General features: G+C 32.5%; 1 protein-coding gene across 1 annotated transcript; it reads left to right on the top strand.

Moving 5' to 3' along the window:
• Window positions 1-692: 692 nt before the first annotated feature.
• Window positions 693-27,604, top strand: LOC123666447 (titin homolog). Its single transcript, XM_045600539.1, has 27 exons — window positions 693-740; window positions 1,554-1,761; window positions 3,990-4,149; window positions 4,387-4,552; window positions 4,787-4,999; window positions 5,070-5,200; window positions 5,736-5,905; window positions 6,816-6,956; window positions 7,187-7,366; window positions 7,450-7,613; window positions 7,699-8,787; window positions 8,989-9,201; window positions 10,201-10,467; window positions 10,560-11,364; window positions 11,861-12,073; window positions 12,173-12,299; window positions 12,392-14,745; window positions 14,942-15,078; window positions 15,206-16,277; window positions 16,426-16,542; window positions 16,856-16,951; window positions 17,934-23,601; window positions 23,775-23,896; window positions 24,657-24,811; window positions 25,184-25,340; window positions 26,799-26,916; window positions 27,547-27,604. Exons 1-27 carry the CDS (start codon window positions 693-695, stop codon window positions 27,602-27,604), a joined length of 14,349 nt encoding a protein of 4,782 aa, XP_045456495.1.

The following is a 27,604-nucleotide window of genomic DNA, read 5'->3' as shown; positions in this document are numbered from 1 at the left end:
TACAGAAGTACAAAAAGTGATGCCAAATTTTGCTATTTCGTTTTTTGAAACTTATCATAACAATATCCGTTTATTTTGTTATGTATTATTTTAATTGAGCCAGATTATTTACATCAATATAATATTTATAAACAGTATATAGTTTTTATAAACCAACGATTTGCAAGTATATTCGCGGGATTAGTTGTTCTGCATAGCAATAAATGTAAGCAAACGAAGATTCTTTTCGTAATGATAATACTGTAATTTAGGTAGTTATAATAATGATCAGTACTATGAAAGCATATGATGGAGTATTATTTACAGAACGGTTACATTAAATGGCTAAAGATGGGAATGAATATGTGATAAGTAATTTTTAAGATAATTTCAGTATCTCTTAATTGTCTTATGTGTGAAATCAATACCAAAATTGTTTTAGAGGCGGATAATTGCTTGGTTGTTAGAAGAGGAATTGAATAGATATATATTTCGAAGCATGCGACAGGGTTTATACACTTTATGAACAGTTGACGGCAATACATACAGTTGAATCTTCGTTTGCTTTAAAAGTATTTTATTCTAAATTTTAGATAATCTTATGCAACGATGAAGCAAATAATATTTCAGTCATAAAATTTTATATTTGTATTGTGAATGTAGATTTTTTACGTTCATATTAAAATTAGAGCATTTTATAATTATTAAATGATATGGCACATATCGTTACCAGAAAGTTACCATCTTTAGTTAAGTTATACGTTAGTCCTTATAATAATGTTGTACCCAATAAATTTAGTAGTCACTTAAACATTCTGTAGATGAAAAAAATAAACAAATAAAAAATGATATTCAACCGTTTGTTTTCAATTTAAATAAGCGATGTTGAATGTGAAATCACTTGAAACTCACACGGCGTGTTCTGTACCGAAAAATTGAAATGCATTACTGTTCTCTTGTTGGTCTTTAGGTTAGTTATTAGCATGTAATAACATTGTTATAAGTTTGGAAATAGTTATTTACATAAGATTTATTATGTCATATGTATCTTAATATACATTTAAATTAGTACAATCTGTTGTGTGGTCAAATATTTGGAGTGACGTTATAGGTGTTTCTATTTTTAAGAAATTGCTAAATTTATTGGGTTCGACTTACGCTTAAATTATATACATTTTATGTGAATGTTAATTATATATTATTATATATATTTCCTAAAGACCAAACGTGAGATTTGCATGATTTATTTTATTTGCATTATATTTTAATGTTCGAGCTTTATAAATAATGTTTTTTGCATTTTGATTTTGATGCGCATGTGTGAGAAATGTGATGTAAATGTTATTTGATTTATGCTTTTCATGTGGTTTCGTATTCATTATCGCTTATTTATGCACTTTCACCTTCTATTATCAAACACCATTTAAAACTGTGAGCTTTATATGTAAAACAACAAACGCCAAACTTTTGGGGTGAGTAAGTTTTTGGTACATTTATTTGATCATCGATCGTTTGGTCTTTAGCTATTGTATTTTCATCAAAAGCTTCACTGTTCATGAATATAAATTTTGCAGGCTCAGATAATAGACTCGGAACTGACCGCGAAGCTGTTAGGTCGTGGTGTGGCGGTATCACCTGTAGTAACTGTAGAACCCAGAAGAAGGAAATTCCATAAAGCCATAACCCTCAGTATGCCAGCTCCTCGTCCCCACACACAGGGGATGACGAACCAATACAGTACATCATCAGCCCCAACTCTTAGACTCCTCTGTTCCATATCAGGTAAGCTTATGGGATTTTTGCTTACTACATAACCCAAAATAACTGTTTTGAGTTACTGGAAATGAAGATTCTAGATTATTTGAAAATCAATTGAAAAATTTTGTTTTAATATTGAATATTTTATTTTTAGTTTATAGATATTGTTTCCAGTAATCGTTAATAGTTTTGTGAAGTGTTGCAATGGAGTATGGCTTATTAAATTGGCTCTATAAAATTTATATATTTCTTATAAGCTTCGCAAAAGGTAAGTAATGCTATTGAATAAGGCTCAGCAGTGATGCTTGATACGTGTTTATACCAATATTCCATTACAACACAATAGTTTAGTTGATACTTTTACTAAATTTTATGAAAGATACATTATACGTAAACTGGCTAGTTAAAATATATCGGTAGATAGTACATTCATTACAAGTTACATAGATTTGATAATTTAAAAACAATAGACCAGTTAGTAAAATTGTTATTCATAGTACTTCTTTCGTATGAATATAATTAAAGTATAATCGTAGTTATGAAAATTAATATTTTATTAGATAAAAACACTGTCCCAAAATTCTAGACGAGGGGATAAGCATGTTTATCGAAGAATTTAGTAAATAGCTTTACTTTTCTATTCGAATATACTAAAATGTCAGAGAATACATTCATATTAGGCAGGGTTACATTAGACGAATACATATCATTATCAAAATACGCTTATAGCAAATACACAGAGCAGCTAAAGGGATATGTCCCTATGTGTGCGTTTTGTGCGTGTCTACATTGTCTTTGTTCTCGTGTGTTTGTGTGTGTTGCACGCTCACCGTGTACGGCGTTAAATAAAACGCTGCCCGTCTTTTCAACGCGCACCAACAGGGGTATTTCGCAAAAGATCTCTCGAAGGTAAAAAATAAACTAGAATATACAAATAACTATTTAAAAAAAACTCAATACGTCGGTTAAGTTTCACGTTATTTACGTTATTATGATTTGTCCTTTAAGGTTTTTAAATTTTTCTTTCATCCATTACTCACGATGTCGATGTGTATACAACATTTCTATAAGTATAGACATCGATATTACATTTTAATTTATCCCTCTGTCACTTTGAATGCTTTTTCCATTTCTTGCTTTACATTCATTCTACCTCTATGCACGGGCTGACAGTTTTTGCTTTCTTACTTCACTTACACTGTATCATATACAATGAGTCATGGGGTAACAAAAATATGCACTGCTGTTTATATATAACATATCACCAAATAACAACAGTTTAGTGGACTTTGATTCAGGATGAATAGTTTTTGCAATTCCGTATCGCCACATTATGAGAACTGAGCACAAATCTTACGGTTTTATTAATTAGTGTGATAAGAATCGTATCGTTCAGGTGTCGTACACCACATCACAGTTCATGAACCGCGTCAATGTTTCGAATATTTTATTATTTTGCTTCGACTGATCAAATTATTTTCCAAAACGGCCTATCAGTTTCATTTACTTTCTCATCTATTCTTTTGTTTTCAAAATCACGTTTATTTTTACCTCACTCTTTAGGATTATTTGTTTTTATTTTATTTATTTATTTTTTGGTTATTTTTAGTGATTGTCCTTCGAGAGATCTGTTTTTCGCAAAATCAGACCAAAATTTGTAGAGATCGTCAATCAATTAAACATTATATCATTGTTTTTAAAATACAGCACAACGCTTAAGTCAACTTTAATAACTTTATTAAGAGTTTCACGTTCTAGATCACTTTTTTCATTAAATTAAGTACAACACGGTACGTTATATTTATTATTTTCTATGGTATGTTGTCCTGCTTGTTGTGTGTTTGCTATAGGCCGTTTTGGAACCATTTTATTTTAATTTTTTTATTCTTTAACCTTTCTTATCCAAGTTACTTTGTTACATAATTGATAAAAACTACTTTACAGTAAATACTAATATTTATAGTTGTAAAAAATATTCGTATTATAGAATTTTTCTTTTAGTTCACTTCTTGATATATTGAAATTAGTTAGTATAAAGATTAAAATGGAGCGTTGTTATTCGTAATAAATGTATTTAGATAAATGCTTCTGCATGCGTTATCAGTTATAAATTAATTATAGTTGAAATAATAACGGCAGCTAAAAAGGGCGCTGTAACAGCTAAACTGCCTCTGTAGCTTGATGTTTAAAATTAAATAGGTATAATAAAGTCTTGTGTTTTAATTACTTCAATCATCGTGCCTTCCAAACAGGAGGAACTAACCGCGCTCATTGGGAGGATGTTACTGAAAATACTCCGTTGACCTTTGTAAACGATTGTGTTTCGTTCACGACAACTGTATCCGCTCGGTATTGGCTCATTGATTGCCGACATATCGAAGACGCGACTAAAATGGCTACTGAATTATACAGGTAACATATATTTAGTCTGGAAACTACTAAAGTTGATGACTCGTAGGAAAACCATTTTGTTGAACATGATAACGATTTGTAAAAAAGATTAACTTTCGATTTCGTTTCTATATTTTGTTAACGTATTTTATTGTTACAAGTAGATTAAAAAATAAAAAAGAGTACTAGAAATGGTAATACTAATGGCATCTATTAGGGCAAGCGAGCAGCTTTAATCAATAATTAATATTGTTATAGGGAAGCTATCCATGTACCTTTCATGGCACGTTTCGTGGTTTACGCTAAACGTACAGATGAGTGTCAGGCTCAATTGCGTATGTTCTGTGTAACTGATGACAAAGAAGATAAGGCCTTGGAGAGAATCGAAAGATTCATACAAGTTGCCAAGAGTCGCGATGTTGAGGTTAGAATTACTTTAAGAACTAAATTACTTTAATTAATTAATTATGATTTTTTATAGCTTATAACCTTTTAAAATTTTATATCTTACTTATCAAATACATTTTATCAGATTTTATCAGAAATAAAGTAATAAACTAATGATTTCAATTTTCATAAAAGTAATGCAATTATTGGCTGTTTATCAAATAGTTATTTAAAATTGAGACAATTATTGGTTGTTACCTATGAAATGTAGGTGCACGAAGGAAAGCCTGTATATCTTGAATTTGGTGGAAACCTGGTACCAGTGGCAAAATCTGGAGAGCAACTGTCAATACCTTTCCGAGCGTTCCGCGAGAATAGAGTCGCTTTCCCAGTAATGATTAAGACGCAAGATTTAGAGCCAATGTGCCGATGTCAATTCATGAGAGATCCAAAAGTTCCAAAAGGAGAGCCTTCACCGACGCCGGTAAATTTTAATCTGCTTTATGCTTTTTATGAAGTATTTCTATGTTATGTATTTGTGGCTCTTTTCCTAGATTGCGGTTCTAAACATTATGGTACCAGACGATTTACTGGTGGAACGAACTTCCCCTTTACCTGCAGATATGATGCCTCGACGTACAGAGGAACAGGAATTAATTTGGCGACAGCGGCTTAGTGATCCAAGGTACTGTATATGTTTTAATAATAACCAACACAAAATTGGATAATCATTTTTGTTGTGTTCGTTTTTTGTTCAGTAAATGACTTGACAGAAGACTTAAAATATCAACCTATTCAGGAAAAATAATATGGCGGTTCGAAGTTTACCGGGTCAGTTTTTTTGATATAAACTAGTTTGAACATGATTTTTTCTAAGACGATTATCTTCATAAGATCCGATGAAACATTGAAGACCTATCAATAAATATAGGGCAGTTAATAAATATGTAGTACATAAGTGTATCCAGTGAGCAAGGTTAAAATAAATGTAAACGCAAGGTTATACTTTATAATAAGATTGGGCCAACACCATAATAGGATTAACCCGATTTACCAAGGGTCGGAATTTATAGACCGAAGTAACGTAATGGGTGGAACGCAATTAAACTGTGGTGTTCTATTCTAGTGCTTGTCTGAGAATACAGACACGATTTTTCTTTATTTTTTTTTTATTATAAATAGTAAATTAAATTTTATAAATTTGATAATTTTGGTTTTAGATTGGAAGATATTTGTAATTTGCTCGGTAAAGATTGGGTGGCTTTGGCTTATGAGTTAGGAGTGAGTGTTGCGACTGTGAATCAAATACAAGCGAAGAGAATAACAGCAGCTGAACAGGCTCAGTTAATGCTTAAACTCTGGAAGACTCAATCTGGAACTAAAGCACAAGGTGATTTAAAGACGATTTTCCATTACCGCTTTGTATTCGTTGTTATTAAAAATAATCGTTTGTTTTATACTAACTTAAATACGTTAAAGGATTTATACATGATAAAGTAATGATAGTATAAGTTGTTAAACTGTGTAATTTAAAACCTAATATTTTAGAATGAGAATGTTTTTTTCTATAAAACTATTTTTTTTTTATTCAAGAAGTATATTATGCTATAAGTTGTTTCAACACAACACAAACATTCAAACTATGATCAAATGAACTTTTAATTAAGATTACATTGTAACTGATTTGAATCTATATATTTATACGGAGTATAAAATTTCGCACACTTATAGTTAATAGTATAGAGATGAGAAGGAGTGCACAATGCAAATATTTTTTTATAACTTATGGACAAAATTACTTTCCAAAAGTGCGTGCGCACAAAGTACACATGTCAGCAGTGAAACTTCTTTGGCAAACTAATTTTTAAGTCTCGTGTATATTTATACAAATCTAAAGCTTTAGATTTCTGTACCAGCGCCATCGACAAAAACGTTGCCGTTTCATCAAAACGTTACCGTTTTATCCGTGAAAATTTTACCCTAAATAAGTTTCACTTCAATAAAAAAAAACACTACACACACTATCGTGTATTTGACAATCATACGCATATATATTCTTTTCTTTATTAAAATAGACTATAGTCTTTGACAACAGAACCTAAATCATGTTTAAAGTTACAATTTTAAATTAATTATTGTCGAATTTCGACTTCTGGGCGATTATTAATTGTTAGAGATTACATCCGATATTTATGATGACTAATTTATTTAAACATTTTCATTTAATTCTATGACTCATAAAAAATGTACAGTTACAAAGTATATATTATTAATTACTAATTTTAGTATTGAAATTTTAGACAATTCCTTGGAGCTTGCATTATGTCGTATCGGAAGGGACGATATTATTGCTCCGCAATCGGAACTGACAAATGAGAGACGTATTCAAAGAAATATATATCAAGAGAGACAAGAATCAGAGGAAATTGAAGCTTATAAAGGTATAACCATTAAATTTACTTTAATATACTCAGTAGTTACTGTTTTTGTTACATTATAAAGTTTTATACTAGTTTTATAAAACTTTATAATGTAACAAAAACAGTAACTACTGAGTAGTCGAGTACTCAGAATTTGTTTTTGAAAATTATTCACACCCCTAACAAACAAAACATTAAATCTATACATTTATATAAGTCAACAGTCAATAAGTAATAACGTATCATTGCAGCTGAGGAGGATAACAAGCTCAAGGAGAATGTTTATGATGATAACGAAATCGAAGAACGTACTCGTACAGAGGATCTAGATCAAGACGAAGCTAAATATTCTCCGGAAGAAAAATCTGTTTTAGACAAAAGCGAAATGGATAGAACACCTACACCCAGCGAAGAAAGTGAGGAAGACGAAGGTGCATAAGTTACCACTCTTTGAGTTAATTTTTATTGTTTTTTCTTTTATTATTATTTAAACATGACTATAATTATATTTCAGATATAAAACGTAGTGTAGCTGAGAGGAAAGAACAGATAACAAGAAAACTCAGTTGCAGTAAGGTACCATCATCTAAACAAAAGAAAGAGTTACGCGAAGAGATAATCGAGATAAAAACTCAAATTAAACCGGATATAAAGAAGTTTCAAGATATTGAACAACAGGTAATATTAAAATTTCACAGTAAGAACATGCAAACTATTTACAAATCGAATATTTTATTTCTAACACAAAAAAAAAATATTACAGGTAAAAGCAGAATCAAGATTAGAACAAAGTCGTACAAAAGCTTCAGCGGAAACTGTTGAAGTTGAAGATGTCAAAGATTTACAGAAGGAACAAGCCGTCAAAGAGAAGAAAGAAGAGATAAAACAAGAACAATTCAGAAAATTTGATCCTTCGTCACCCGCTAAGCCCACACCAAAGCATTTACAACGACATATGCGTAACGAATCTATGAGATTTCCTTCTGGTGATTTCTCAAATGTCACAATCACTCCTAAGAAATCTACCTTAGTTGAAACACACCAAACGACGGAAACTAAACAAACTACTGAAATAAAAATTGATACATTTACTAAGGAAGCGATATCACAAAAAGAAAAAGATAGTGCGAGGGTAGAAGAAAAATTAGACGATGGCGATAGATCACCTGAATTAATAACTGATGAAAATAAAGACATTGCTGAAGCTACTCTTAAAGATAAAATAAATGCATTTGAAACGAAAATATCAAAGGAACCAACCGAAGCATCTAAACAAATCAAACTCACCAAAGAAGCTTTAAAAAGGCACACACAAGAACAAGAACAGAGTTTGGAATACACTCAAGCCTTTGTCCGAGAACAGTCAAAGCAGATAACTAATATTGAAAGTCAAAAAATTGTTACTGAATCGGAAAAACAAATAGAATCTGTCAAGTCAGTTAAAGAAACAGTACAACAATTTGATTCAAAAGTTAAACACGAAGAAAAACCAAAACAGTTCCCTAAAACTATGAGAACTGATTCCACTTTAGTTCAAGTATCGTCTGAAGAAGATAGTGAATTTTTGAAAAAATCAACGGATTCAGAAACTGAAACTGAGTCACAGACGACAATAAAAGTTGAAAAAGATAAAATATCAAAATTTGACATTACGAAACATACCTTTGAAAGAAAAATAGATATTAGGGATCAATTTGATACCAGGTCTAAACCAGATGACAAGGATAAACAAAAAAAAGCTGATGATGTTAAAAAAACTATTGAAATAGTTCCAATAGTAGAACAAGTAATTGGAAAACCAATCAAAGATGAGTTAAGCATGAAAATAAGCGATGAGCAAATGACCAAAACTGTAAAAGAAAAAGAAATTCCATTTGATGATAAATTTAAAGAAAAGGTAACTCTATTACAATATTATTAAGATAGTTTCGTCATTATGTTTAACTAATTATTTCGGACAAACTCATTGAAAACACTTTAAATAGCTACTGGGGTACGCTCAGATTTAATTGTTTAGACTAGTAAAAACTTTTATTTACTATTAAAATTTTAGGTTGAAACTCAACACTCAGTGGCCAGCACAAAATCTGATATAAGCAAACATACTAAAACCGATTCAGTTGGATCAGATATACAAGATATTCCAAGTCGAAAAATTTCTCAAGAATCTCCGTTGCCGTCTGGTATCGACAAAACTGATTCATTAGCTGACTTACAACAGAGCACAGAAAGAGACGTCAGTTTTGTATCTCAAACTGAGTCTAAGGTAAATAATTAATGATTAGACATGCAAATTTTATTACATCATCTTCACCTATTACACACATTTGCTCATTGATGTTAATTTAACATTGATGTTATTTCAACTAATGAGAAACGGTAATGAAAATAAAGTTTGTCGGGGTAATGACGTGCACACATATTTCCAGATCTCCGACAGGTTTCTTATTATGGATCAAAAGAAAGTGAAATGCTTATTTTATATATACATATATATACATGTAGTCATGTAATTTTAGTTGGATATCTGAACAAGAGACAATTTTTAGCCATTTTTTTGGTGGATGGATATTGTTTTATATTTACTTTAGTATATTAAAAATAAATCGCGAATTGTTTGGCTGAAACATTCCTGGCTAAGCTGTAATTAATATACATTTGAACACTTACTTTTGTTTCTATGACGACAGTATGAAGCCGATAGAAAATAAAAACGTAAAGTTGTCATTTATTTTCCTTGCTACTTAACTACTGGGTTGGCACACATTAAAAGTGTAAATAAATATATTGATGCTAGTTATTATATCTCACATGTTTAATAAATATATCATACATTAAAATGAGCACTGTTTTATAGCTAATGCTATAAACAATTTAGACCAACCCATTTGTGATTTATTTTTAGTACACTAAAGTAGATAAAAAACAATTTTTATCCATTAATCAGATCGGTTAAGGTCGTGTCTAGTTCGGATCTTACACCATTTTTATGTAATTATATTATATAGAAATGAATGTTTGTCTGTATGTCCTTTATAGAATCGTAAACTATGCATTTGATTATGTCATGCTCTTCAGCAAAGTGTTGTGCATGAGTCCAAAAAGGTTTCTGAGTTGGTACGATCAAAAAAAGCGTAGCAACGCGCGCAGGATACGGCTAGTTTGAATTAAAAATCAAGTAATGAGTGTCAACTACCAAGGCTTCAAGTTTTTAAAAACAAATTGTATAAAGGATAGTATTTTTAGTACCAAATTATTTTAATAGGTCTACTCAAAGGATTCCAAACATAGAAGTGATTCGTTAGACGAAGCTTCACAGTTCTCCGATTTAGAAGATCAAATTGGATTAAGTCCTGCTCATAGGCCAGTAGCGGAAAAACCCGTAGATGAAGGAAAAATTATTGAAGTAGACGAAAAAATTACTACTGTTACTGAAAAGAATGTGAACGAAACCCTTCAATTTTTAAAATATGAAAGTGAACACAGTGCTCAAGTGCACTTACCTACTCTAGTTTTAAAAGAATCTGAAAAGGTAACCTATAAATAATTGTATTTTAATCTACTTACATTAATTAAAACTAAAATGTATCAAATTGAATGAGGTTATAATTAAAATGTTTTTAGGTGACTACCAATGAATCTCCAGTAATAAGTGCTAAAGCAAGACAATTTATAGAAACTGTCCCGGAAGATGATTCTGTTCAAGAATGCTTCTTTTCAAAACGAATTTATTCAGATTCACTAGAGGATTCAGATCATACTGATTCTAGGCGACATTCTGAAGCGGACTCTTTAAAATCAGATCATTCAGACATGAAAGCTAAAATATCATCCTCAGATTTTGACGAGAGAGCAGAATATGAAGGTACAGCAGACTCTGGAAGCGGTTTTGGTGACGAAAAATTTGAAGAAAGCATAGGTTTTACTTCAATTAAAATTGATCCACAAGTTTTAGAATCACAAAAGCAAGATTCTGATTCAACATCAACCCAACTTGATGATGCGGAAGTCATATTTAAAAAAGTGGTACCGAAACGTCATTCTCGAACTGAATCCATTTCAATTACAAAACTAAGCGATTTACCGGATATAAAAGCTCCTGTTACGAAACAAGAATTCCAGATGGTAGTAACCGAAGCTGAAGAAATAGACAAATCATTTGAAAAAGACGAAGCTTCAGATAAAATTTCTTCCGAAAGCAGCAGAGAAATTGAAATATCTGATCGAAAATCATCTGAAGGTATTTCGGACCGAATAAGTTCAGAAGATGCTGTCACAGACAAAAAAACTTCTTCTGAAGAAGAACATATAAAAGATGACTTAACACTAGAAAAGGAAATAACCAAAGACGTTACCAAAATAATGCCAGCCGTTTGTAAACAATTAGATAGGGTAGACACAACATCAAAAGAAGATCTATTATATAAAGGTAAAAAAGAATATTACAATCAAGGTATATACTAATAATTGTGTTACCTGGCAAACGAAAAACAAACCGACTTCAAAAACATCGACAAATAATACAACGTAGGAAGACGAAAAAATAGTCAAGCGATTACGCGTTATCAAAGATTACACAAAAAGTAGTTATCAGATCTCAATAAAATTTATATGTGACCACATGATAAACATCAGCTTTCGATTAAATTAAAAATCATCAAAATCGGTACACCCAGTAAAAAGTTATGCGGATTTTAGACGATTTCCCTCGATTTCTCTGAATTCCCATCATCAGATCCTGGTTTTTTTTTACTTGGATATCAATTTTCCAAAAAAAAAAGAATTATCAAAATTGGTTCATAAACGACTAAGTTATCCCCGAACATACATTATATATATATATATACCTCCTCATAGTAATCTCCTCCCTTTTGAAGTCGGTAAAAAATGTAATAAACGCAAGGTAAAAAAAAAAATTTTTTAAGGGGAGGCAGACAAACGTCAATCAGTAACGTCAGTTGGTTCTGTTAGTGAAATACGTTTAGATGAAAAACGCCTGTCTGATGCTCATAGTTTAACTGAATCTAGAGATTACACTTTCGAAGAATCGGAAGATGACATCGGAACACAAGGGACTCATGTAACGAAAGAAAAAGTAGAAACCAAACAAGAATCTGAAACTAAAATTAAATCATCAGGTGAATAAAAATATTTTCATAAATTTTTAAGTAAAAATTACTAAACTATAAAGTATTTGATGTAAATGTTTTAATCTTTCACTTTTTGTTGTTCTTTAGACAAAATTACTGAGCCCTCCAAAACCGCAAAATTAATTCATGGTGATTCATTGGATGATGTTGAAGGTTTTCCCGAAGACCATGTTGCTGATTACGTGCACAAATTACCACATATAGCTGAAGTCGGGTAAAAATATATACTTTCAATTAAAGTATTTAGTTTTTATCATATAAAGTATATGTTCATAAAGTTTTATTTACAAATATGTTTTGTTTCAGTTCTTTACCGGATATACATGTTACTAATAGTTTTCTTCAAAGAGAACGTGAAGAACAATTAAAAAGAGAAACTGTTGATGAAAAAGTTTTAACAAAAACTGAGAAAATTGTTGAAGTAACCTCTTCAGCTAAGACTGATGAAAAAGGAAGTTTAAAAGGTATACCAAAATCAAAAGAAGTAGCAGATAAGTCTTATAAAGGTGATAAAGCGACTTCTACTACAGAATACAGGGTTGGTGATTCTGGTGAAAATATTGCAATAACGACTGTGACCGAACATATTGATGGGCTGCCAGGTGAAGAAATAGTACGAACAACTGTAACTGAGACTATTAAATATCCGTCTGGAAGAGAAACTGTATCCACGAAGGTTTCAGAAAATGTGCGAGTACATAGACAACAAATAATAAAATCTGCAGAAGATTCTACAAAACGCTTAGATGAAAAAGTACCTTCTGTTAGGTCTAACGAAACGGATATCATCAAAGATAGTAGTTACGACTCTACTGAAGCAGAAAATTCACAAAAATTAACTACGTCAAAAACTGAGACTAAGATTGGTGAACAAGGCGAAAATATAACGGTAGCAACCGTTACAGAGACTTACAAAAACCAAATTGGTGAAGAAGTAACTAGAGTAACTGTAACTGAAACCACGACTTTCCCTTCAGGAGAAGTAAAAACATCTACTAAAGTTTCCGAATCCATTAAGTCTGTATCCTCAGTAAAAGATAATAGTACTCAAAACAAAGATCAAAACTATAAATTTTCGCCTGACTTAGGTTTACCTCAAGATCATAAGCCTTCAATTACAGTTGAAACTAATTTTGGGCCTTCCGGTGAAGAAATTGTTATAGAGACTGAAACTTTGACGTATAAATTACCAACAAACGAAGAAGTCATAAAAACTACCGTTACTGAAACTACTACATATCCATCTGGGAAAAAAACTATATCAAAAAGAACATCAGAACGTATTGTTTCATTCAAAGAAGAATCATATACTACTTTGCCATCTGAAATAAGTGAAACTACCTTAGAAGATACGATTCACAGTATGTTGCATAAATCAGGTGACCTTGGAGACGAAAAGGATATAACTTCATCCACGGAAACCAAAACTGAAGTGGGACCCAGCGGTGAAGAAATAATAATAACAACGCTCACTGAAACATCTAAAACTCCTGGAGGGGATACCAAAGTAAGAGTCACTGTAACTGAAGTTACTAAATATCCATCTGGTGAAGAAACTATTTCTACAAAGGTATCTGAGTCAATGAAATCATCGCAAAGTCATATAAGTTCCACTAAAGAATCAAAAACAACAATTATTGATGAAAAACAACTTGATAGTGATGCAAAAAAGGTGACAAAAAAGGATGAAGGAGTAATTATGGGAAAAGATACAACTCATAAGCTGGTAATGGATGAACTAATAGCTCATGCTGCGGAATCACAAGACAAGGTTAAAAAACACGATGAAAAAGATATACATTCACATGACAAAAAAACAATGAAAGTACAAGCATCTGCTCTTGAACATGATGTTGAAAAGGAAAAAATAGTCACTGTTACAGAATCAATCGATAAAACACCTGGAGTTAAAATATCTACATCGAAAGATCTAAGCTTAAAAGAAACTCAAGAAATAACAAAAGAACAAGTGGAACCTGTCATAGAAGATATTTTACAGAAAAGTACGATTGTCGCAGCAGCTCGAAGTCCTATATTAGAAAAAGATATCAAAATAATTAGCAAAGAAATACTTGACACTGAAAAAAGATCCTATGACGCTAAAGTACCTCAAAAGGAAGAACGTAGGCATTCTTGTATTAGTCCTGCAATTTCACTCGAAAGAATTGCAGAGGCAGATACGGAAGAAGATTTTAAGATAGAAACTGAAATAAAAGTAATTCCTAGAACAGATGAAACAAAAATTGAATTAAAGAAATCGGATTCCACTATGAAACAAATGGCTGATAATATTGAAATTATCATTAAACAGGCATCTGAAGATTTGGATATTTCGGAAGAACTTCTAGTAGAAAAAGAAGATCAAAAGGATCTACAAGGTGAAGTTTCTGTAGATTCGATTATTGAAGAAGCCGTTCATACTGTAGAGGGCTATTTAGACAAAACTACAGATATTAAATCTGATATTACTGATACTGAACTTGAAGTAATTATCTCTGAAGATACAAAAGTAACAAAGGAAAGACCAGGTTTAATAAAATCACTTTCTAGAGACAGTGGCGAAATTGTTATAATGCCCAAGAAAAAACAAGTAAGAACTTTTTCAGTTCAAAGTTCACCGGACGAAGTTGAAGAACAAATATATACAGATTCGGAGTCAGGTAAAGAGTTGAATGTTCAATATAACTTTTTTTGCATATATTCATACATAAATACTTACTAGCTGCAATTTTCAATCATAAAATTTATATTATAGTATTCTGTTATTGTTATCAGTAGTTACTCATAAATCTAACGACGTGCTGTATAAAATATAAAATTTTATTTGTATCTTAAACTATTGAATTTTTAATCCAGACATGGACAAAGCTAAGGTATTGGAAATAATTGAACCATCTTCGGATATCGACGGGAAACTTCCGACATCTAGTTTTGATATTAAAAAAATTCGGACGGATTCACTTGATGATGCTGACGATTTTCCAGAAAAAGAGGTATTTAATTTTTGAATATGGTAAAAACTCTTTGCTAATTGTACTCTTTGCAAATTAGTTATAAAATTAATACAACACAATACTATTGATTAGTGCAGCCGATTGTAAATGCATTTCATTATTTCAGGCCGAGTTTTTTGAAGAAGACACTAAATATGCAGAAGTATCGCTTACCACTTCTGATTTGAAACATAAAGAATTCAATGATGTAACTGGCTCAACTTCACTTACGCAACAAGAATTCGATAATAATAAGTTAGAAGATAAATTTGTTAAAAAGACTAACTTTGTAGACAGTATTTTGCGCTCTGATTTAGTATCAAAATCAACAACTGAATCATCAGTCACAACAGTAATATCAACGTTAACAAAATCATCAGATGATGAACCGAAGTCAGTTGTAGAAGATGGAACATCAGCTGATTTGTCTAAAATCAGTGGAGCTGACTTAGCCAAAGATTTGTCCAAAACATCGATAGATACTAAAGATGAATCTAGGACTGAAGATCAAACGGAAGATCGAGGCACTCCTGATTTATCAAAAAAGTCTATTGATTTAACGAAAGATTATTCCAAGTCATCTATAGACAGCAAAGACACCTCTCGTGATTTTGCCACAAACGAACTATCTAAAGACTCGACAGTCGATTTAACTAAAGATTTCTCAAAAGTATCAATAGATAGTGTCAAAGAAACTTCAAGATCAATTGATGAAAAAACATTTTCTGAAGAACATTCGTCGTTTGATGTTTCTAAGACTTTAGCATCAGACGCTTCTGACGCTATTACAAAAAGTAGAGAGTTTTTAGAAGAAGAAAGATCTCTTTCGAGAATGATTCATACCTCGACTAGTTCCTCGCAAGGGACGTCAGTAATGACGGAAAGTAAGGTATTTAGTGAACTGGACGACAAATCTTTAGAGAAAGGAAAGTTATCGCAAAAAGTAGACGGAAGTATCAGAGACGGTGATACAAGAGAAATTAAACAGAAATTTGATGATTCACTAGTAGAAACCAAAAAGATTACTTTTAGAGATGACGCTCAAGAAATTGACATAACTGGAGACGAAAAAAGTGAAAAAGAAGATGAAATTGAAGCCCCAGATATGTCAGAGTTGAATAGAAGATGTTCAAATTTGCTGGAAGACATTTCTTCGCAAGGTGCTTTAATCAGAATTGATTCTAGTCATGTAACTCACGGTAACTATTTTTGGAAAATTTACTTAGATCGTAGTTAAAATCGTAAGACTAATATTTTTGTATTACTTATTTCTTCTTGTCAATTGCGAAAAAGTTATAAATTTTAAATCATCTTACTAAACAATTATTATATATTTATTTTCCGTAGACCTTTCTTCGAAATTTTCCAAAACCCCACCACCATCGCCTGTAGATTTAATAATGAAGGAAAGAGCAAAGGCCGAAGAAAGTGTTTCTGAAAAACAAATTGGATTACAACCTAAGGGTAAGTGTACTTTATATAGTGTACGTTTTAAAAAACTTACAATTTAAATATACTGGTATAAAAAGACTAATAAAATTTTATTTCCCCTAAAAAAGAAAATATTGCAGTCTTGGTATTCATACAAACAGTCAAAGTATACACATTTTACTGCTTTTTCTGCACATTTATTAGTACATATCTTCATGCTAAACATATTTTTCGTTCCAAAAACTTAATTAATATAAGTTTGAACCATAGACAAAGCTGCACCTCAAATGCGGAATGATCATTAATTTGTGTTTGCTTGTAGATTCTAATCGTTAGTAATATTTAGGTTCCGAATCATCATTCCTTGATGCGAGTAGGCAATCACCAAGAGCTTCGTCAGCTGGAGACAGCTTTATTAGTGAAACAGAGGCACATCAAAGTGGTTAGTACAACAAAGATATACAGTTACATTTTGTTTTCTTTATATGTATCTCATTTTAGCCGAAGATTTCAGTATAGGAAAGAAAGATTAAAGAACATTATAATTTTAATGTTGGTATTTTATTTGATATTACCGACATTATTTAATAAATACTAATTTGGACATATGGCATTAGATGGTGGCAAAGTAGAGTCATAGCGAAACATTACTTAGTCCTTACCTAGTAGACATTATTATAGTAAAATATTTTTGTGCCACATTTTTATTTAAGCCGAATCTTGCATGTAATTTATAATTTATTTTTTTATAAATTTAAAGCGTATCACCGCCGGTAAAATGGAGCTATCGTTCCGATGAGCACTTAGATTAGAAAAGTAGAATAAATATATACATAAATTATAAAATACAGGATAAAGATATCATAGAAATCAAAACATTAAGATTATTTTGCAATAGTCACAAACGTTATGCCAATATTTGTCGCACAGTAAATTTTAACTTTGTTTCTTGCGGAGTCCTCACATTGCTTAGGTAAGTGAACACAAAACGAAAAAAAATCATTGATGTCGCTTTTTCAATTTTCTAATGAGATTAATTTTTTATTCTGTTATTGATTAGCAATTTTTTTTTCCACTTCACATCAGTGTTCACCTTTGAGTAAAGTTTCGCTTTGATTCAAGAATCTTTTCTGATTTTTCTTTAAATTATGCCATCACATCAGCTTTCTTCACCAACATTCATATCATAATTTATTGATCATTATAAATCTAAATTTGATTTTTTTAAATAAAATGTGCTTTCATCGTTTTTAAATACTACTCATAGTTTTGATCGCTTCGTTTACATTAACACGAAACAAGTATGTTAAATAAAATATATATGATATAATTAAGACTCGATCTCACAATATTTATATAATCTATTATGCACAAATATTTAATTTACCATCTTCTCTGTGTATACATTTTTATTTTCTTTTCAGAGTTATTAACTGAAGCATCAAAAGCCTTAAGCGCTGCTCCAAGACCTAAATCACCAACAAAGCACGTAGCCGATAACTTATCATTCATTAACGTTGACAAACCAACAATAACTACTGGGGCTATTGAGCTTGTTGATCGAACAATCGAAAAAAGCATGGATGTAATCGATCAAATTAAAAGAGAAATGCAAGAAGAGACAGAAAAATCTACTTCTTCAGACACTTTTTACTCAGAATCTAGAATTGAAACTTCTACGTCGTCGTCATCAGTGCATAAAACTGTCGAAGGGTCCCAACTAAAGTTTACAAGTATAGATCCTGAGGCTGTTATGTCGGACATGATTGCTAAGTTTGGAACTACTTGTGAATACAGCACAGTACTTTCACATAAAGAAACAGAAACAAGAAAAATATCAGGTCAAGAATATTTCTCTGAAACTAAGCAAGTATCATCATCCGATGATGATTCTCTTATTATTAAGACTGAAACAAGTCATGAGTTGCGAGGTCAAGAACATGAAGTTAAGGAAAAGATGACAGTTAAAAGAGATGGTGAACAAACTGAAACGTCTCAAAAGAAAATGGAGAAGGCTCATGAAGCGACAGCGAAGAGATCTGATATCGAAACAAAAACTGTTTCTAAAAGTAATGATGACACAGATATAGTAAAAGTGGAAAGGGAATTCTCTGAGCAAGGTCTGTACTCTGGAAGGCAAACTAAATCTGAGGAGAGAATGACTGCTATCAAAGATGAAACAATTAAGAAAAAGCAGGAGGTGAAAATATCAGAAAGAGATTTGTGCCATGAACAATGGGGTAAGGAATATTTCACTGAACCAGGAGAATTAGAAGACGTTAAGGACGACGATGAATCAAAAACAGCATTTTTAGAATCTAACTTAAAAATTGTTGAAAAGGATGAAAGGGTTTCAAGTGTTGAAGTATCTGAAAAAGGTCAAGTCGTAAGCTCAAAAGTTGAACATCACAAAGAAGAATCAATTATTGAAAGTAAGGAACATGACGATCTAAGTTCTGATGCTTCTCATGTACCAAGCTTTAAAAGCGAAGCTACTGATAGACGTGGCTCTACTGAAACTAGTCCTAAAAGTAAGTCTAAATCTTTTAAAAAGGATGACGAAGTGTACGAAGTCGATTTCATAAAGGAAATTAAAGTTTCAACATCGCCAGTCAAAAGTACATTTAGTCGTACTGGAAGTCAAGATACACACTCAGAATCCGAGGTTGTACCAGAATTGCCACATGATGACAAAATAAACGACACTCCAAAAAAAGATAAATTAACCAAATCTCCAGTTAAATTACCCCTTCAATCCCAAGATTTGGTATTAGAAGTATCCGTTTGTAAAGATGGTGTTAGCATTACTAATGACTTATCACAAGAAAAACTTATTGATTCAACATCTACGGCTACACCACACTCGCCTAAGGACAGTGTTGATGAAGTTAAAGTAATTGATACCAAAATTGACAGCAGTGTAAAAACTACAAAAACCTGTGACACATCTCCTGGTACTTTTGAAATTTCTGATGAAATAAGTATGACGTCTAAAGATGTTATGATGAAATCAGGTGAGAGTATTGATACTGAATACATGCTAAAATCTTTAGAGTTACATGAAGGTGAAGTTTTACAAAAATCAATGGATTCAACAGTTAGTGCCGAAACATTACATGCCTCAGAATTTTCAACGGAAGCAGATTCAGCATTTCTTACGGGAACGGAACACAAACGAGAAGAAATTAGGTTAATTAAAGAAAAAAGCACGGAAGATATTTGTAGTAGTGGTTATGATACTGATTTCTCCTCTGCCGAGTTTCATGGAATGAAACTTGAGTCTGAAAGGGTTACTTTGGATTCATTGATATCTGCTCAGCCTCTTGCTGACTTATCAGTTTTAGAAAAAACTATAGATGAAGTTAAGCAGTCTCTCGAAGCAGCGCAAGTTGAAATAATAAGTGAAAAGAATGATGGAAGTATTAAATATAAACAATCTCCATCTGAATTTCAGTTTAAAATTTTAATTAGCCCAGATATGCCTGAAGTGATCAAGGAAGAACCTCATCATGCTGATGATCATACTGATAGGACTGTTGTGAAAAATAAGGAAGATCAACTAATAGATAGCCAGAAATCAGATAGCTTATCTCATAAGATAAGCTCACAAGAAGAAGAAACGTTTTCAGACGATGATAGAGAAACAATTCACCATAAAGAGTCTAGTCCACCTTTAGAAGGAGATATATCGATAAAATCTGATAGTGGTCCTCATTCTATATTAGAAACTGAGAGTGATCTCGTTTTATCTGACAGAAATAGTTCATCCAAAGGTAGCCCTGAAGTAAAGCTCCGAGCTCAAAAGTACGTTAAATCACAATTAGGCGTTGTAGAAAGAAGATCTGCATCAGAAATAGAAGGATGGTCTAGTTCAGGTGAGAGTCACTATCATAGTTTTGAACACTCTGAAAGCAGACCACTCTCATCGGATGTTGAAGTTATGATGACAGCTCAAAGTGGTACAGAATATGAAACGGCACTTACTAGTCATGATGTTTCGTCTCAGTCATTAAGAACGTCGAAAGACTACTTCACCGCTGGTAGTTCACTTGCTTCAAGAGATAGCATGAAAAGTCTTGATTCAGATGGTTCGAGTCATGTAGCAAGTATAGACATTTCAGATGCTTCTGAAACACTGGTTCCATCTGCAAATGAGTTAAAAGAAGAATTAATGGAAAGCAGTACTTATGTTGAACAATTTCTTCATGAACCCGAAAAAGGGCAAGTATCAAAGGTAAAAGAAACAAGTGATGAAGAAATATCGGGTGAAGATGATGAATATAAAACAGATAAAGTTGAACTTGTAGGTAAGATGAAAAGATCTCATGAAATGCGATTTCAGCCAAGAGAAATGATTCCCGAACATTTTCCATTTGAAGCTACTTCCGAAAGTACTGAATTCGAAGATGATTCCTTAAAAGATAAAGAATGTTCGGATACAACTATATCCAGTCAACTTAAAACAGATGAAATTCTATCCTCATCGATTTCAAAAATTGATATTTTGTCACCTCAATCTCAATTCGATTTAGATAAAGATGATACACAAGAAGTTGTTACCAAAGTGTCCGTGCATAGTGAACATGCAGTACCATTTTCTATTACAAAAATTGAAAAACAACAAAGAGAATTTGTTGATATTGAAAGTGAAATCATTCCTGTAGGCTCGGCAGAGTATGAAGAAATTGAGAAATTTGGTAGTACAACCACAAAAAAAGACAAATTATTACAAGATGATACGCCGATAGTAAAAACTGTCGTAAAAAAGGATGAAACCTTGCCTTCAAGTTCTATTTCAGAAATTTTAGAAGAAGTGCAAGAAGAATGTATTAAAAAAACTGTTACAGAAATAAGTGCGATACCTTTTCCTCTTACGGAGAAACCACCTAGTCAAAGAGAGTTCGTAGATGTTGAAGACGATATAATTCCCGTAGGTACAAAACAGTACGAAGAAATATTGAAATCAAAAAGTGATTCATCCGTTCCTAAAACAAAAATAGAGAAATCGGGTTTGAGAACTCCAGAAGACCATTTAGAAAGCAAGCAAAGCTCAACAACAAGCTTAAAATCTCATGAGCATATCTCTACACCACATACACCTTTATCTGCACCAAGTCAAAGTTCCCTTTCTACAGATAATGGACGGGAGTATATCCTTGATGATATGTATGATATTTCAGAAACTCCAGAACTAAAATCGGAACTTATGACTGAAACAAGCAGATCTGAACTCATCATTACTACTGAGGAGAAGACCTTACATACATATGAGAAAGAACAGGAATCTCCGACTAGTGACGAATTTGAAATGGTTGATAAACCTAGTGAAATGGACGATTTTGTTGTTATCGAAGAAGTTGCGAAAGAAGCTCAAGAAACCGATCCTGAAGGTAAAAGTATGCAAATAAAAGCACAAAAATATATAAAACGCCATGACACAGAGGTTGAAGAATATTTGTCGAAAACATCAAAAAAACAAGAAAGCGTCAGTAGTGCTTCCGGATCAGGATCACTATCAGATGAAGAAATTTTACAATACGAGTTAGAACAAAAGCGATTGCAAGCTCAAGAACTAGCTGAAATTGAAGCAGGTAAGCGCTGGATACAAATGCAGTTTGAGGGAGATCCTAGGTATGACTATGAAAGGATTCCTTTAGAGGATATTAAAGAGGAAGAAATGACAGATTTTGATGCCAGTCGAATTGGGAGCTTGAGTTCTCAGAAAGAATCAATTGGAAGTTATGGCAGTTTTAGGAATTCCTATGGAAGCCTTTCTGAGTCAGAAATGGCCTCACGTATGAGATTTAGATTAAAAGGCGACAATGATGATATATCTATTAGTTCCTTACAGGAATTCGAAAACCTCGAAAGAGCTTTAATGGAACAATACCAACAACATTCTTCATCATCTCAAGATTCCTTAAATGGATCTTTACCTCGCCGATACATTTTAAGTAAAAGTCAAGGGGATGATATATCTGTATCAAGCCTTAAAGAATTTGAAGGCCTCGAAACTGCTTGCCTTGAAGCTTTAAAGGCTGAGTTATTAGCAAAACAAAAGGAAGCTTTATTACTAGCAGACCCCAAAGTTGTTAGTAGCAGTTTCTTAGAACAAGAGAAACGATCTTATGATAGTAGTTCTGAAAGTAGCCCTCCATTTAAGAGTGGGAGTCCTGGACATAAAAGTGGCAGTCCATCTCAAAAAAGTGGTAGCCCTTCACAGAAAAGTGGCAGTCCGTCACAAAAAGTAGGAAGTTACGGTAGTCCATCGCAAAAACTTTTAGCTGATTCGGTGGCAATCCGAAAAATTATTGATCAACAATTGGCTTTAGAACAAAAAATGCAAGAATTTCGGCCGAAAATTGTAACAGTAAAAAAATTCGATGAAAGAGGATCATTTTTTGTACCTGAACCGGAACCTGGAAAATCAGAACTTAAAACCACCGAAGTAGTTGAAGAATGTAAAAAAACCTCGTCTTTCGTTTGCGCGGCAGCCCCTAGCGATGGTTCTGCAGAATCCATTCCAGGAGATTGTGAAGAAATGATGAAACTTTTAGACCAAGAGGAACAGTCTACAAAAGAAGAAGAACAAAAGCCAACTTCTACCTCAACATCTGCGGGCGGTGTTATAGAACTTGTACGAACTAAAACAGTTATTCAACAAAAGTTTGTAGATGGAAAGAAGGTATCCGAAACTATAACAAGCCTTGATAATGAAGGAGGTATAGATATACCAGCGAGATCTAAACCTTATGATGAAAGTGGTATGTCTATGAGTTCTGAAATGTCTTCTTCGTTAGCCTCACAGCCCTCAGAAATGGACAGTTTAATGACTATAATTGAAAGACAGCCATCAGAAAGTGAAGTGGTAACTTTTTCTAAGCAAACTGTAATTACGTCTTCTGAGAGATTTGAAGATAAACCCGACGATTTGGATTTCTCAAGAGAAGGAAGTGCAGTCCGTGAGCTGTCACCCTCCTCTGGGAGGTCGGTGGCTCACAGTATTATCTCTGGAAAACATTTCACAGATCCAGCTAGCGGTTCTTGGAGTTGTCAAGACGAAGAGTTAAGTTCGTCAGGAAGTTTCAGTCGGTAAGTTAGAAGTAACAATATTATAAAATAAAATCATCGCAACTAATCTTAGACAAATCACTTACATTCAGTTATGTGTAGTCACCTACTCTGAATCAAAAACTTAAATAAATCAAGAAATAATGCCTTGTCTCTTTTTTATATTCCTCTTTTATATGGATTTTATTTTATAGAGCTCGTGCTGATCTAATGCTAGGCAGTACGGATAGCCTAGAAGCGACAAGTTCGAACGCTACGAGAGCAACGTATAACTATGAAGTGGATACTCCTATGACTGGTAGCCTTACTTCTGGAGGTAAGCCATTTGACAAACCTTAATATTAACTATATAACATACACATATATATAAATTTTATAATTTATAAGATTGGTCACAATTCAACAAAGCTTTTTAGCTAAGCATTATGAACCTGTAAAATTACAGAACATATTTATGTAGTAGTGATTAATGTTAAAATTTTTAAATAGTCGTTTAAATCATTTGTGTCCATTTTTTTTTCTAATTCGTTTAATTAGGATGATAACTTTCCATATTTTCAGCATAACAATATTTTTTACATTCAAATAAATTTATCTTCATTTGTGGTTTTCTTCAATATTGTAAGTTATTATTTACTAGTTATTCAAAATCCAAAATCACTCTTTATTTTTACTTCTATTTGGCATGACTCATCTGTTAGCATTAATTAAATCATTATTATTACAGATATATCCATCCTTGCTTTAGGATCACTCAATAAATAAAAACATATGGATTAATGAATTAATCTTTCAACAAGAAATTTTAACACCGCAATTTCACCCTTGTAAATTTAAAAAAGTAACACTTGTTACATTGTGTACATTACAAACTTGAAATAGTTTTTTTTTTCGTTCTTTTAATCATCACTTACTACTATTACGGAAAACAAAGTACCTACGAGTACAACCAAAATATAGAAAAAAAGTATATAATAACATTTAAATGAAAGGCTTTTAAGAAGATTAAAACATTATTCCATTAGCTTCTGTACTGCTTTCTGCCAAGCTTGATACTAATCAGAAAGATAACGTAGCGCGCCCTCCAGGGTCGAACACCATGGTGTCCTCGCTTGACACTTTGGATCCTGTGACGGCTGTACAGATGGAAAGCTTAGAACACCAGTCTACTAGTGAACACTATTCTCAAGATTATGAAGTACATGAACCAGATTCTGACACAGAAAGACTGGTTAGTGAAATATAAAAATTTATTATAATGTTCACTATTAAAATATTTAAGTTAAAAACATCTTGAAACATAACATTGAAATGACTGAATTTTTAAAATTGATATATAAGAAGTAAAGCATTCTGGTAATTGCTATTAATTTTAAAATGTTGTAAAAGTTCATTGCCTCTTATTTTTACGTACATATTTAAAACTTATACTATTTACTTACTTACTTTAAAATTACTTATTACTTATTTTATTATCTTTTTATATATTATATTTTATTATATCTTTAAAATTACTTATTATTTAGTACTTATTTTAAATTAGCAATACTTATATATTCGTTAATTTGTCATATTTTCATCACTTCACTTACTTGATTTTTAGGAATTAGACAGTCGCGTCCCTCGAGCAAAGGAACGCACAATAATGTTTGATAGTACAGACACTTTAAGCGCCGTTAGTGGAGATGGCTCCGTTAAAGAGGCTACTGTTGAAGCACCAGCTGCTACTTTCTACATTGGAGATACACCGATCGTCCGAGGTACATTTCTGCATCCCTATCTCTAACATCATTCATCATCATCATTTCAGCCTATACAGTCCACTGCTGGACATAGGCCTCCACAAGTTTACGCCAAAAATAACGTGAACTCATGTGTTTTGCCCATAGTCACCACACTGAGCAGGTGGGTTGGTGACCGTAGTACGGGCTTTGTCGCACCGAAGACGCTGCTGCCCGTCTTCGGCCTGTGTATTTCAAAGCCAGCAGTTGGATGGTTATCCCGCCATCGGTCGGTTTCTTAAGTTCCAAGGCGGTTGTGGAACCTTGTTATCCCTTAGTCGCCTCTTACGACACCCACGAGAAGAGAGGAGGTGGCTAAATTCTTTAGTGCCGTAGCCACATAGCACATATCCCTAACATATCGATGTTAATTATTATCTGCACAAATAAATAAAATTGAAGTATCTATTTGTAATATTAAAATAACCACTTTTAACTAAATTCATGTGTATATACACATACACGGTATACATATATACACGGTACATATACCAAAATATTTTTTATAAATTTTGTTTGTTTGTTCCGGCTAATCTCTGAAACGGTTGGACCGATTTTAATGGGACTTTCACTGGCAGATAGCTAATATACTAAGGAATTACTTAGGCTACTTTTATTTTAGAAATTTATTTATTTTTGAACTCTGCGAACTGAACAATAACTTATTTATTAAATTCCACGCGGGCGAAGTCGCGGGCACAGCTGGTATTATTTTGATATTATAATTTATAATTACTAATATTATAAATGTGAATGTAGGGTTGTTTATTGCGCTTTTACGCGAAAACTACTTAGCCGATCATCATGAAATTTTGTGCACATATTTTTGGAGATGTTAAAAGTAACATAAGTAATAAAACTGGGAGATTAGTAACTATTTATGTTAACAACAGATTTGTTTAATTGTTTATTCATTAGTTTGTAGTCTATAAAGAAGACGCGATAGCAGAACGGTCACAGCACTGGCTTATGGCTGTTACGCTGGTGGTTACGGGTTCGATCTCCGCATATAGCATACATTTGTATTGGCCGCACAGATATTTGCCGTGCCCTGGGCATGTTTGTGCTTGTATATTTTGTGTTTCCACACCCATAACAATCGATCTAGTACTAGTCCGTGTAGTTGCCTAAAACACCAACGGTTTGTAGATTCGATACCCGCTTGGGGCGGATATTGGCATTTGTACGTGTGTGCGCCGTGCCTCGAAGAGCTAGTTAGTCGTCGGTCGCGGTTGTTATCATAAGTACCTGATAGCGATCGTTACTCATAGTAGGGAACATATCCGTCAACCTGCAGTGGAGCAGAGTGGTCAATTAAGCTCCAATCCTTCTGAAGGAGAGAGATACCTATGCCCAGCAGTAGGATGTTACAGGCTGAATCGTATCATTAATTGATGATTTTGTTAAATTGATTGTTATACATTTTCTTGTGATTAGGAGATAGAAAAGAGGATGACGAGAAGGAAGAAAGCCAGCCATCTACGCTATCTGGTAGTTGTCCAGCGTCCCTACCACCTGCTACTCAACCACCGGCTCCAATACCCGCACAGCGAAGGTACCTTCCTAGATTATATAATGAATATCATAGAATTAGCTAAACTTTTATAGTATCTCAAAACTATTCACCTATATGATTCTTATTCATTGCTGTGTAGTATATCGACTACAGTTGCTAAACTATCATTTACTTCGAATACATTAAGCATTATTTTTGTTCCTTTATTTTTTCCGCGGCTTAGTATCAAGTTATTTAGTGTACTTTCAATTTATACCAACTAAAATGCAAATGTTATCATTGCAGCTGCTATTGTTTAAGTCACTCGCAAGAAAAACTCGGCAAATAGGTACACTGTTTATATTGTATTGCTTCCTGGGTTCTTTTGCGTTCACATCAACAATATTATAACTGAAAACTTATTATATATTTAATTTATATCATATGCTTTTTGGTGAGTTTTAGATATTATATAGTTTAATTTTATTTTTTATTTATATAAGAGTGGTTTGCTGTTATCACATTTAGCATGGAAAGGGTTTTAGCGTGTCATTTGTCTTTTTGGAGATTTTGATTTTTTATAAAAATCAAATAATTTTTTACTTATTTTATTGAAATAGAAATCAAAATTTCCATAAAAAATATGATTAATGATAGTGAAATTATAGCCCAATATAATATTCTTTCCAGGTCACTTTCAATAATTCCGAAGCCAACGCGATCAAGCTTAGACGACTCGAAAAAGTAG

Source organism: Melitaea cinxia, chromosome 26 (assembly GCF_905220565.1).
Source record: "Melitaea cinxia chromosome 26, ilMelCinx1.1, whole genome shotgun sequence".
NCBI classification, from domain to species: Eukaryota; Metazoa; Arthropoda; class Insecta; order Lepidoptera; family Nymphalidae; genus Melitaea; species Melitaea cinxia.
Note: the sequence above shows the minus strand (reverse complement) of the source record. Positions and strands in the feature narration are given on the sequence as shown.